General features: G+C 46.3%; 2 protein-coding genes across 2 annotated transcripts in view; one reads left to right on the top strand and one right to left on the bottom strand.

Annotated features, from left to right (window-relative positions):
- The first annotated feature begins 476 nt into the window (after positions 1 to 476).
- On the top strand, positions 477 to 11,200 carry SCNM1 (sodium channel modifier 1). The gene is made up of 8 exons (XM_083716088.1): positions 477 to 662; positions 2,574 to 2,644; positions 4,435 to 4,523; positions 5,045 to 5,142; positions 5,612 to 5,712; positions 7,508 to 7,683; positions 9,581 to 9,722; positions 11,003 to 11,200. Exons 1-8 carry the CDS (start codon positions 612 to 614, stop codon positions 11,100 to 11,102), a joined length of 828 nt encoding a protein of 275 aa, XP_083572214.1. The 5' UTR covers positions 477 to 611; the 3' UTR covers positions 11,103 to 11,200.
- Positions 3,902 to 12,598, bottom strand: part of VPS72 (vacuolar protein sorting 72 homolog) — a 54,666-nt gene continuing 45,969 nt past the window's right edge. Inside the window, exon 5 of the mRNA XM_083715971.1 lies at positions 3,902 to 3,929. The gene's annotated coding sequence lies outside the window, so the exon portion shown is untranslated. The remainder of the gene's footprint in view (positions 3,930 to 12,598) is intronic.

Here is a 12,598-nt window from a genome sequence, read left to right on the forward strand (position 1 = left end):
AATTCCTTTACAGAGAAACAGCATAATGTAATTTGCAGTTCTGATTTAAAACACACTTTGAAAGCCAGGGTGAATTTAAGTATATATTTATAATATATTAATTAAATATATTACATTAAATATCTATGTTATCATCTAATATCATTGATAGATGTTTGATACATGTCTTTCTTTCTTTCTTTCAGATTTTACTTCGCCCCTTCTCTGATAACATTTACATTTGGCATGGCCAAACTGCCCCTCCAGCTGTTTTTCAAACTACAACTCCCATCATCCCTAGCTAACAGGACCAGTGGTCAGGGATGATGGGAATTGTAGTCCCAAAACAGCTGGAGGGCCAAGTTTGGCCATGCCGGTTTAGGTAGCTGAAAGCCGTGCGGCATGCTGGGAAATCGAGTTTTGCGCGTGCTCCGTTTCCGTTGGCCGCGCAAGCCTGCTTGGGAAATGTAGTCCCTGAATCCTGATTGGCTGAGAAGGGAAGGGAGGCAAGAGACCGGCATCCAGGTGCATGCTGGGGGTTGTAGTTCTGGAGGCCAAAACAGGAAGTGCTGGAGGAGTCCTCCTGCTCCTTGCTCAGTCTTCGGAGCCTGAAGGAGTGAAGGGGGCGCAGCATGTCTTTCAAGAGGGAGGGAGACGACCCCAGCCAGCTCAATGTGCTCAAGGTGAGGGGGGGAGATTGGGGGGGGGGGTTCAAAAGGCATTCAAGGGATCTTGTTTAGTCGTTTAGTCGTGTCCGACTCTTCGTGACCCCCAGGACCAAAGCATGCCAGGCCCTCCTGTCTTCCACTGCCTCCTGCAGTTGGGTCAGGCTCATGCTGGTAGCTTCGAGAACACTGTCCCACCATCTCGTCCTCTGTCGTCCCCTTCTCCTTGTGCCCTCCATCTTTCCCAGCATCAGGGTCTTTTCCAGGGAGTCTTCTCTTCTCATGCGGTGGCCAAAGTATTTGGAGCCTCAGCTTCAGGATCTGTCCTTCCAGTGAGCACTCAGGGCTGATTTCCTTCAGAATGGAGAGGTTGGATCTTCTTGCAGTCCATGGGACTCTCCAGAGTCTCCTCCAGCACCAGAATTCAAAAGCATCCATTCTTTGGCAATCAGCCTTCCTTATGATCCAGCTCTCACTTTCCAGACATCACTATTGGAAAAACTGTAACTATACGGACCTTTGTCGGCAAGGTGATGTCTCTGCTTTTTAAGATGCTGTCTAGGTTTGTTGAATAGTGGGTAGACATGACAGACGACACAGCAATTTCTCCAAGCGGCTCTTTATTTTGTAAGCTGGAATAGAAACTGAACAGCAAACAGCTCAGCCGGCCTGCTTTTATAGGCAGCTGGCTGTCAACATTGTAGCAAGAACAACCCAGGGTTTCCCGCCTAAAATAACTGACGTGGACCTGAGTGAAAACTACATACACAATACTCCTGGTGGCCTGGGTGAGAACTTCAATACATAACAAGGTTTGTCAGTGCTTTTCTCCCAAGAAGCAGGCGTCTTTTAATTTCGTGGCTGCTGTCACCATCTGCAGTAATCATGGAGCCCAGGAAAGTAAAATCTCTCACTGCCTCCATTTCTTCCCCTTCTATTTGCCAGGAGGTGATGGGCCCAGTGGCCATGATCTTCGTTTTTTTGATGTTGAGCTTCAAACCACATTTTGCACTCTCCTCTTTCACCCTCATTAAAAGGTTCTTTAATTCCTCCTCACTTTCTGCCATCAATGTTGTGTCATCTGCATATCTGAGGTTGTTGATATTTCTTCTGGCAATCTTAATTCCGGCTAGGGATTCATCTAGCCCCACCTTTTGCATGATGAATCCCCCCACCTCAAAAAAAATCTGCACAACCTCCCAGTTTGTTGTTGTCGTCGCTGCTAGGCTTTTTAGTCTCTTGTTTATTTATTTGTTGCATTTCTGTTCCATTTCTTTCTCCAATGAGTTCAAGGTGGCTTCGGCATGGTTTCCCCCTTCCTTGTTTAATCTAAGGTTACCAGATTTTTTTCAATGAATCCGGGGACACTTTTCAGCTTCAATGGGTTTAGTATGGGGACTGATTTGTAAATCCAGGGACTGTCCCCAGGAAACGGGGACATATCGTAACCTTAGTTGAATCCCTGCAAAGGAGGTTAGGCTGAGAGGCAGGGATTTGTCCAAAGTCACACAATGGGTTTCATGTGGGTGAGCAGGATTCGAACCCTGGTCTCTCCCAGTTCCCAGTTTGACATTCTAACTGCCACACAACCAGCTGGCTCAGCCTCGGACGTCTCTGAGTGATTTAGAAGACGTAAATATCAAACCAGGCCTAGAGAGCAAGCTGAGCTGCTCTGCATGTTCTCCCTGCCCCAGGAGAAAGCAGCTGCGCTCTGCACATGCTCCCAGTCACTGTGGACTCTGCACAGGATCAGTCCTAGCACTGTGCAAATGGTCCCTGTTCCAGAATTTCTGCCCAAGGCCCCCATCTCCAACTCTCTTCTCCCTTTTTCGAGACCCTGTAGGCTCACCCCTAATTCCTCTCTCCTTCTGTGACTTTGCCTGTAGCTAAACCCAGGTGGAATATTTCTCCTCCTCTATTCATTTCCAGAAAAGAAGAGTTGCTGACCTCTTGGCCAATTATATCCCTGAGGATGAAGCTTTGCTGCTGAGAGATGGCAGGTCAGAGCTAAAGAACACTGGATACTCCATTGCTATCTTCATTGATTGATAACACATGGTGCAGGTTTGATGCACAGCTAAGAATGGGCAGTTAGAACAAACTGGGCACTCTGCACATGCTCCCCAATTCCAGATCGCTGATGTAGCAGGGCAGCAAAAAGAAAGAGACCATAGTTTAGCTCCCACCAAATTGGCTCTCTTATGGCATGTGGTTCATAAGTCAATTTTAGTTAGAATACATGGAGTAGAGGAAGAGAGTAATATGATTTATAGTTTTCATTTTTATTAACACCCCATATTGCAGCCAAGGTGGCCCTAAGTGTTTTAAATTAAGCAGAGTTGTTTGAGAAGAAGAGGAGGAGTTTGGATTTGATACCCCGCTTTATCACTACCCTAAAGCGTCTCAGGGACGCGGGTGGCGCTGTGGGTTAAACCTCTGGTTCGCCAGAAGCGGCTTAGTCCTGCTGGCCACATGACCCGGAAGCTGTATGCCAGCTCCCTCGGCCAATAAAGCGAGATGAGCGCCGCAACCCCAGATTTTATTTTATTTTAAGGATGCCCATAAATGCTGTGTTTGCCCAAGCTGAGGACCAGAGTTGGATGAGACCTCAAAGCTTCCCACGCCACCCACGCCCGTTAGGCAGGATCACAATGTTCCACAACAAACACACAAACGCACAATTCCTCCTCTGATCACCCGGCAACGGATCCGCCGATACAGAAGAAGGTTGTGGAAAAGAAAGCGCAGTGAACTGGGATTGTTTTTAAAGCAAAAGGCGCTCTCAGGTCGCTCGCGCTAGCCAGCCAAGCTGCGTGGAACTGGGTGCCGGTGTTTGGGGGAAATGACCAGAATCTCTGCCGGTCTCCCGGTTTCAAAACTCGACATGCTCTCAAGTCTTTATCTTGCACACTTTTCATATTCATATTCGGATGATCACATTCACCCGGTACTATACCAGCTGCACTGGCTCCCAGTGGAGCACAGGATCAGGTTTAAGGTGCTCGTTTTAACCTTTAAAGCCCTATACGGCCTAGGACCCTTGTACCTACGGGACCACCTCTCCTGGTATGTCCCACAGAGAAATTTACGGTCTGCAAATAAAAACATCCTGAAGATCCCAGGCCACAGAGAGGTTAGGCTGGCCTCAACTAGAGCCAGGGCTTTTTCGGCTGCGGCTCCAATCTGGTGGAACGCTCTGTCACAAGAGACTAGGGCCGCAACTCCAGAGTTGGCCACGACTGGACCAAATGGTCTGGGGTCCCTTTACCTTTACCTTTAAGGAGTCTCAAAGCAGCTAACAATCTCCTTTCCCTTCCTCCCCCACAACAAACACTCTGTGAGGCTGAGAGACTTCAGAGAAGTGTGACTAGCCCAAGGTCACCCAGCAGCTGCATGTGGAGGAGTGGGGAATCGAACCCGGTTCACCAGATTATGCGTCCACCACTCTTAACCACTATACCACACTGGTGCATGCTCTGTGTGTGTGTGCTTCAAAGAAAGATTTTTTAAAACCATATGGATAATTAGAGTATTATAGAAAATGGGGTCTTTTAAAAAACGGGTGATGAATTATTGGAAAAAGAATTCTTGGAAAAAGAAAAGAGAAATGCTATATACTCAAGATCACAACTGTTCTAGCATGTTTGTCATGTTTTATTTACAGAGCAGTGTTGTAACAAGCCTGCTTAGAACTCAGTCCCACAGATTGAATGGGGCTAAGTATGCCCCATTGAATGCAATGGAGTAAGTTCTAATTTAATTCTCTTTGCTCGTTCCTTCGCCCCAGCAGATATGCCTGCACTGTCTGCTTCCACCGTCCAGTTTTTGACACTCTTGACATGCTCACGGTCCACCGTTCTGGAAAGAAGCACCTCATCAGTAAGTCTGCGGAAGCTTTTATTGAGCCCTCAATGCCCCCATACTCCCTCATCCAACCTTCTGAGCAGATAATACCCAAGCTTTATACCACGTTGCTAAGAGCACCATTGTGGTGGGGGAGCTAGGCCATCTCCCAGCTCTCATTGCTCCATTGGTTTTCAGGCAATTTGCTCAATTTGCTGCTCGGGGTAGTAAAAGAAGGGATCTGTGTGCGAGGAAAGGTGTGCTACCCGGTACCAAAATTGGAGAGGTCAAAGGGTGGCTGAAAATTAATATCACCAGCCACTTTGTCTTGTGACTGCTCATTTTGGATTTGTTTTTAATCATTGCTGCAGTTATTCTGCGGCACTTTTAATTTGCAGTGATTTCGTTCATCCTCGCAATGGTCAAGTAAGGATGTCTGGTCCCATTTTACAGATCAGGAAGACTGAGGCGTAGATAGAGATTTTGCTTTAACCAAGGCAGCCCAGAGACTTGAACCGAGACCCTGCCATGTTCTTCTGTCTCTCGCTTTGTAATAGGTTTGCAGAAGTTCTATGGGAAGAAGCGTTCGTTCGAGAGTGAGGTCCAGAAACGCCGCCACCAGGTGTACCTCCAAGCAGAAGAAACTGGTGCCCAGGCAAGTCTGCATGCTCCTTGCCGCCTCTTAGTTGCTAAGAATTGCAAACTAGAATGGTAGCCTTTATGTCGGCTGAGTTTTCTTCCACTGCAATCCTGGGCTCATGAGTCCCACAGACTTCAGCGAGACTTTCGGAGAGCAACCTTAGCATGGAAGATCTGCCACTAAGCTGTAGCTTGCCCTTTAAAATCAATACGATTCCAGTCCTCGTGGCTCTGAAGAAAGGGTCGATATGAATTGGAACAGAGGAGGCTGCTCTGTACAGAGTCAGATCCCTCTAGTCTTGCTTACACTGATTGGCAGCCGCTCTCCAAAGAACGTGCTCTGCCACTGGGCTGCGTTGTCATGTACAAAATGTGTGTGTGTAGTTTTTAGTGTTGATGATTTTATTGCTAAATTGCTTGGAGACATTTCATAAGAAAAGATTCATTCGTGGAAATAAATAAATTGATAAACCCTCTTTCTTTAGGTGAGTCCAGGCCCTGCACCTTTGCTTGTGGAGACCAGGAAGATCGCCCACAACGCTTTGCTGAAAAATGTCCCTTATAGCAGCTGCTGCCGGCGCAACAGGTAACGTGCTTTGCTCTCAAACCATGGCCCCATGAACCTTAATGCGGATGGCGTCCATGTTCCCCGTTGGCTGGGGAGTGACACCCGGTGGCCCTAGATCTCCTTCTGAGGATCTTCCCCAGGTTCCCTCTCTGAGGCAGGCTCAGAGGATTGTGACAAGGGAGAGCGGTGCCTTTTCAGTGGCGGCCCCCTGTCTGTGGAATCCTCTCCCCAGCGAAGTCCACCTGGCACCTTCACTGACATTCTTATTTTTTGTACCAGGTAAAGGTTTACCATTTCCCCCAAGCCTTTCAATAGTCTAAGATGTTGTTACTGTGTTACTAAATAAATAAAACATTATTATTTATATTTATTATTTACTAGCGTGCAGCTGACGCTTCCCGTTGCTGTTACACAGGCTGTTTCTTTCTGTACAATGCATTTAAATTTATGTATTTAAAGTTGCTTTGAATCCTTTAGATAACATCTGATTAATATTTATGGCATCTATATCCTTTTTCTGAAAGGAGCTCAAGGTGTTATATGTGGTTTCTCCCCCCCCCCCCCATTTAAACCCCATAACAACCCTAGTTTAGGCTGAGAAGTAGGGATCTTCATGGCCAGGTGGGGCCTGTGAACCCCAGACCAACATGTGCCAGTGTTTCTCAGACTTGGGTCCCCAGCTGTTGTTGCACTACAACCCCCATCATCCCTGACCACTGGTCCTGCTTAGTAGGGATGATGGGAGTTGTAGTCCAGCAAGAGCTGAGAACCTAAGTTTGAGAAACAGTGCTTTAACCACTACAGGACATTGAATCTTAATAATAATAACAACAGGCATATCTGAAGAAGTATATCGGAAGGTCCAGTATATCTATTTTTTTTAAAGAATATTTATTAAGATTTTACAAAGTCATAAATACAAAAATGCATAAAAAAACAAAAAGAAAAAAGAAAAACAAAAATACAAAATACAGAAAACGAGAAAAATAGAAAAAAGTTAAAAACAAATACATTTTTTATAACTTTACACTCATTAGCTTGTTTCTTTGACCTCCTCACACCTCCCTTTCTTGTATTCCCATTTACATAATCAAATCAGCAAATCCTTACCCTCTTTCATTTATCTTAACTCTATATCTTAACATATTATAACTCTATATTTTCATCCATTATCAATTCATTTTTGCATATTCATATTAACTTTGTTGCTAATACCACTTATTTTCAATCCAACATCATTTTAACATTCATTAATTTTACAGTGTTTCTGCAGATAGTCTTTAAATTTCTTCCAATCTTCTTCCACCAACTCTTCTCCCAGGTCTCGGATTCTGCCAGTCATTTCCGCCAATTCCATATAAGCCATCACCTTCATCTGCCACTCTTCCAGGGTGGGTATGAAGGTCCAGTATATCTAAAGGAGCGTCTCCCCCTCCATCATTCAGCCTGGACACTGAGGTCCAGCTCCGAGGGCCTTCTGGTGGTTCCCTCACTGCGAGAAGCAAAATTACAGGGAACCAGGCAGAGGGCCTTCTCGGTAGTCAAAGAGATGTCAAAGAGAACAACTACTACCAGACTTTTAGAAGACATCTGAAGGCAGCCGTGTTTAGGGAAGCTTTTAATGTTTGATGCATTACTGTATTTTAATATTTTGTTGGAAGCCGCCCAGAGTGGCTGGGGAAGCCCAGCCAGATGGGCGGGGTATAAATAAAAAATTATCATCATTCTTATTATTATTATTATTAACAACAATAATATAAGGAAAATGACTGCTTTCTACAAGGCCTCAACATGACCGATTTATTTGGCACAGGGTGGCAGGAAGTGACATTGCCCCCAGTACCTCAAGGCCAGATGCAAGCTCCAGAGAGTCTGAAGAAAATGAGCCGTCAAAACCCAAGAACTCTGTGCATGCAGAAGAACATAGACTTCCTTTGCCAGAAGTCACTTCTGCTGTGGATTTGCCTGGGTGCACGACTTCCATGTCAGGTAGAAAATTGCTTTGGAGCCGTTTGGTTGTGGTGTTTCCTCATTGGTTTCAGGCTGTACCTCAGTCATAGAGCACTGTTTTGCATGCAAAAGCCCCCAGGTTCAGTCCCCACTGCCAGCGTAGAATCATAGAATTGTAGAGTTGGAAAAGACCCCCAAAAGTTATCTATTCCAACTCCTTGCAACACAGGTATCACAGCTAAGGTATCCCTTACTTTTCCCGCCCCGACCTGGCCACAGTGATCCATGCGATGGTCACCTCCAGGCTTGACTACTGTAATTCGCTCTACGTGGGGCTGCCCTTGAAGCTGTCCCAGAAACTCCAGTGGGTGCAGAATGCTGCAGCGAGGCTCCTCACGGGGTCTCTGCCATGGGAGCATATTCACCCAGTGCTTTTCCAGTTGCATTGGCTCCTGGTGGAGTACAGGGTCAGATTTAAGGTGCTGGTTTTGACTTTTAAAGCCCTTCACGGCCTAGGGCCCTTGTACCTACGGGATCGCCTATCCTGGTGTGCCCCACGAAGGACCTTAAGGTCCATATATAGCAATATGCGGGATCTGATCTCTTTCCACAGGACCTGTAGGACAAAGTTGTTCCACCTGGCCTTTGGCTCAGAATCAATTTGATTCCCTCCCCCTTTTTCTTTTTCCTTTCTCCTCCTATGATGAGATTGCTCCCTAATTGTTTTAATATTGTATCTTAATCTTTTAAATTGTATTTTAATCAACTTGTTTTTATTATTGGTTGTTAGCCGCCCTGAGCCCGGTCTTGGCTGGGGAGGGTGGGGTATAAATAAAAAATTATTATTATTATTATTATTATTATTATTATTAAAGAAGCACTGACAGGTGGGCCACCCCACCTCTGTTTAATAACCCCCAAAGAAGGAGAGTCCACCACTTTCTAAGGCAGTTCGTTCCACAGTTGAACAGCTCTTGCCATCAGAATTTTTTCCTAAGGTTTCGTTGGAATGTCCGTTCTTGTCTGGAGCAGCAGAAAACAAGCTCGTTTCATCTTCCATGTAACAGTCCTTTATGTACCTGAAGACGGCTGTCATGTCACCTTTCAGGCTTTTTTCTGCAGATTAAACTGCAGGTTCAACTGTCCTCACAATAATAATCATTTATTATTTATACCCCGCCCATCTGGCTGAGTTTCCCCAGCCACTCTGGGCATCTTCCAATCGAGTTTAAATATTAAAAGGTTCCCTAAACAGGGCTGCCTTCAGATGTCTTTTAAAGATAAGATAGCTGCTTATTTCCTTCACATCTGGTGGGAGGGCGTTCCACAGGGCCGGTGCCACCACTGAGAAGGCCCTCTGCCTGGTTCCCTGTAGCTTCACTTCTCGCAATGAGGGAACTGCCAGAAGGCCCTCAGCACTGGATCTCAGTGTCTGTGCTGAATGGTGTGGGGGGAGACGTTCCTTCAGGTATACTGGACCGAGGCCGTTTAAGGGCTTTAAAGGTCAGCACCAACACTTTGATTGTGCTCGGAAACATACTGGGAGCCAATGCAGATCTCTCAGGACCAATGTTGTGTGGTCCCAGCGGCCACTCCCATAAGACTTGGTTTCCAGGTTCTTTACCATCTTGGCCGCCCTCCTCTGCACACATCACACTGTTGACTCGTGTTAAGCTTGTGGTTTGCTAAAACCCCTAGATCTGTTTCACATGTGCTGCTGGCAAGCCAGGAGTGCCTTTCAGCTTTCAACTTCCTCTTCTGGTCTACACTCCCAAATCAATCCAGAAGGAGGAGACGGACCTGCAGGTGTGGATACAGTTGCCTCATCTGCAGTTGTTATTGTGAAGTGGGCAGGATTTTACAGACGCCAGCCCCACCCCAGTGACCAGTGAGCAAGGAGATGCAACTCCTAAATATCAATCTCTCTTGACTCCAGAATCGGTGAAAAGATCTGCAGCTCTGGGTAAGGAGCGTAGCCGCAAAAGGAAAACGCCTCACGGTTCAGCACCTCATTCTGACACTGATGATGTTACCCCGGAGAAGCGCCGGGCTTTGGAACACTATCTGAGGCTGAAAAGGTAGGTTAGAGGTTGCCCAGAAGATGTGTTAACTAAGTGCCTTCTTTGGTGGGATCACAGGTACTAGATTTGCAGGCTAGGAGCCGAAAAGCATCAGGGGAGCAAAGTTGTGTCTGCACTGTTTTCTTTGTTTCAAGACCTGTTTTTGCAGGGGAGGGTGATCAGGTTTTAGTATAAAGTTCGATTTCAATGCATCCCTTTCAGTGTAGACACAGGCAAAGCACTATTAAGGCTTTTAAGGGCTACTGTACTCTTAATTAAAAGCTTTTAAGGGCTATTGTGCTCTTAATCAAAAGCTTTCTGTTGGCAAGCTCAGCCTTCTTTATTGCTTTTTATAATATTATGTCTATATACAGTGGTACTTTGGGTTAAGTACTTAATTCGTTCCGGAGGTTCATTCTTAACCTGAAACTGTTCTTAACATGAAGCACCACTTTAGCTAATGGGGCCTCCCACGCCGCTGGAGCACGATTTCTGTTCTTATCCTGGAGCAAAGTTCTTAACCCGAGGTACTATTTCTGGGTTAGCGGAGTCTGTAACCTGAAGCGTATGTAACCCGAGGTACCACTGTACTAGGAAAAAAGGAGAAACTGAGTAATGTAAAGCACCACCTGCAGCAAACAGAAGCTGGCATCTTCAGATAGGGCTGTGAGAAACTACCTGAAACCATCAAGAGCCACTGTTTGTCATCATAGACAACACAGAGCTAGCTGGTCTAACTCTGCATTAGGTAAAGGTAAAGGTACCCCTGCCCGTACGGGCCAGTCTTGCCAGACTATGGGGTTGTGCGCCCATCTCACTCAAGAGGCCAGGGGCCAGCGCTGTCCGAAGACACTTCCGGGTCACGGGCCAGAGCTGCACACGGAAACGCCGTTTACCTTCCTGCTAGAAAGCGGTCCCTATTTATCTACTTGCACCCGAGGGTGCTTTCAAACTGCTAGGTTGGCAGGCGCTGGGACCGAGCAACAGGAGCGCACCCCACCGCGGGGATTCGAACCGCCGACCTTTCGATCGGCAAGCCCTAGGCGCTAAGGCTTTTACCCACAGCGCCACCCGCGTCCCTAACTCTGCATTAGGCAGCTTCTTTTTGTCTTCTGAACAGGAAACATTTAATTAATGTTGCACAGCTGTCTTGCACTTAAACGTTACAGAAGTATCTCAGCCATGGTGTACGGCAGTGCAGATTAATATTGTGCTCTGCAAGTGTGCTTAGATCCATTATTCCAGAAAAATGAGCATTCCCTTCACAGATGTGTTTATTTCCTTCCTTTCTCTGGCAGTTCCGGTTGGGTCCAAGATGGTTCTGGCAAGTGGGTAAAAGACGAGAATGTGGAATTTGACTCTGACGAAGAGGAACCTCCTGCACTGACTCCATCTTGACAACATGGTTGCTTACTTTCTGAGGGGGGACCTTTGGAAATGTGCTGCTGGTTGGACATTCAGGGACCACTCATTCAGGAGCAAAATATATTTTTTACTATGGACTGTATATAGTATTTTTTTTAAAAAGGGGGGGATATGAACGCAGGTTACATTGTCTCGTTACTTCCTTTGTTGGTTACATTCTCTGATTTTGTTTCAGTGCATAGAGACTGCCTTTCACAACAACCCTGTTAGGTAGCTAGATTGCAAGAGAAAGTGTGTGTGTGTGTGTGTGTGTGTGCGCGCGCGCGCGCAACTTCTGTAGTTGAATGGAAATTTGAACCCGGGTCTCCCTGGTCGTAGTCCAACAATCAGACTGCACCAAACATGAAAAACACTGCTTTTGAAAAGCTTGCTTAACCCTGGCCAATTTTCTTTCCATATTTGCAAAGGAAAAGCAATTGCATGGAGTCCTGAACTGGACCAATTCCCAAACTAGTTTCCTGCCCCCAAATCCTGCTTTTCCTTTTTAAAAAAATAAATACAGTATGTTTTGTTTTTTAAAAAAGTAAGAACTTGAAGCAACATTTCATTTACCCCAAGCACTAATCTCTAGGCAGCACTGGTGTTCAGCCTCTCCTGCATTGTTGGGGAAGCTTTTTCTGCTTAATAATAATAATAATAATATTTATTTATATCCCGCCCTCCCCAGCCGAAGCCCGGCTCAGGGCGGCTAAAAACAATCAAATAATCAAACAGTCAAAAAATCACACATTCTAAAAATATTTCATTATAAAAATTAATTAAAATCAAATTGATGGCAACCGATTAAGCAAAATTCTGTGCAGGTTGCCAGAGGAGGGAGTCAGGCTGTGCCCAGACCAAAGGCCTGGTGGAACAACTCTGTCTTGCAGGCCCTGCGGAAAGATGTCAGGTCCCGCAGGGCCCTAGTCTCTTGTGATAGAGCGTTCCACCAGTTTGGAGCTGCAGCCGAGAAGGCCCTGGCTCTAGTTGAGGCCAGCCTAACCTCTCTGAGGCCTGGGACCTTGAGGATGTTATTATTTGCAGACCGTAGGTTTCTCTGTGGGGCATACCAGGAGAGGCGGTCCCGTAGGTACGAGGGTCCTTGGCTGTATAGGGCTTTAAAGGTTAAAACCAGCACCTTAAACCTGATCCTGTACTCCACCGGGAGCCAGTGCAGCTGGTATAGTACCGGATGAATGTGATCTCGCAGCGAAGACCCCATAAGGAGTCTCGCCGCGGCATTCTGCACCCGCTGGAGTTTCTGGGTCAGTCTCAAGGGCAGCCCCACGTAGAGCGAGTTACAATAATCCAGTCTGGAGGTGACCGTCGCATGGATCACAGTGGCTAGGTCAGGGCGAGAGAGATAAGGTGCCAACTGCTTTGCTTGGCGGAGATGAAAAAATGCCGCCTTTGTTATAGCTGTAATCTGCGCCTCCATAGAGAGGGAGGTATCGAAGATTACACCCAAACTCTTAACGGACGATGCTGGC

This window comes from Podarcis gaigeae, assembly GCF_964106915.1.
Source record: "Podarcis gaigeae genome assembly, chromosome: 16".
Lineage (NCBI taxonomy): Eukaryota > Metazoa > Chordata > Lepidosauria > Squamata > Lacertidae > Podarcis > Podarcis gaigeae.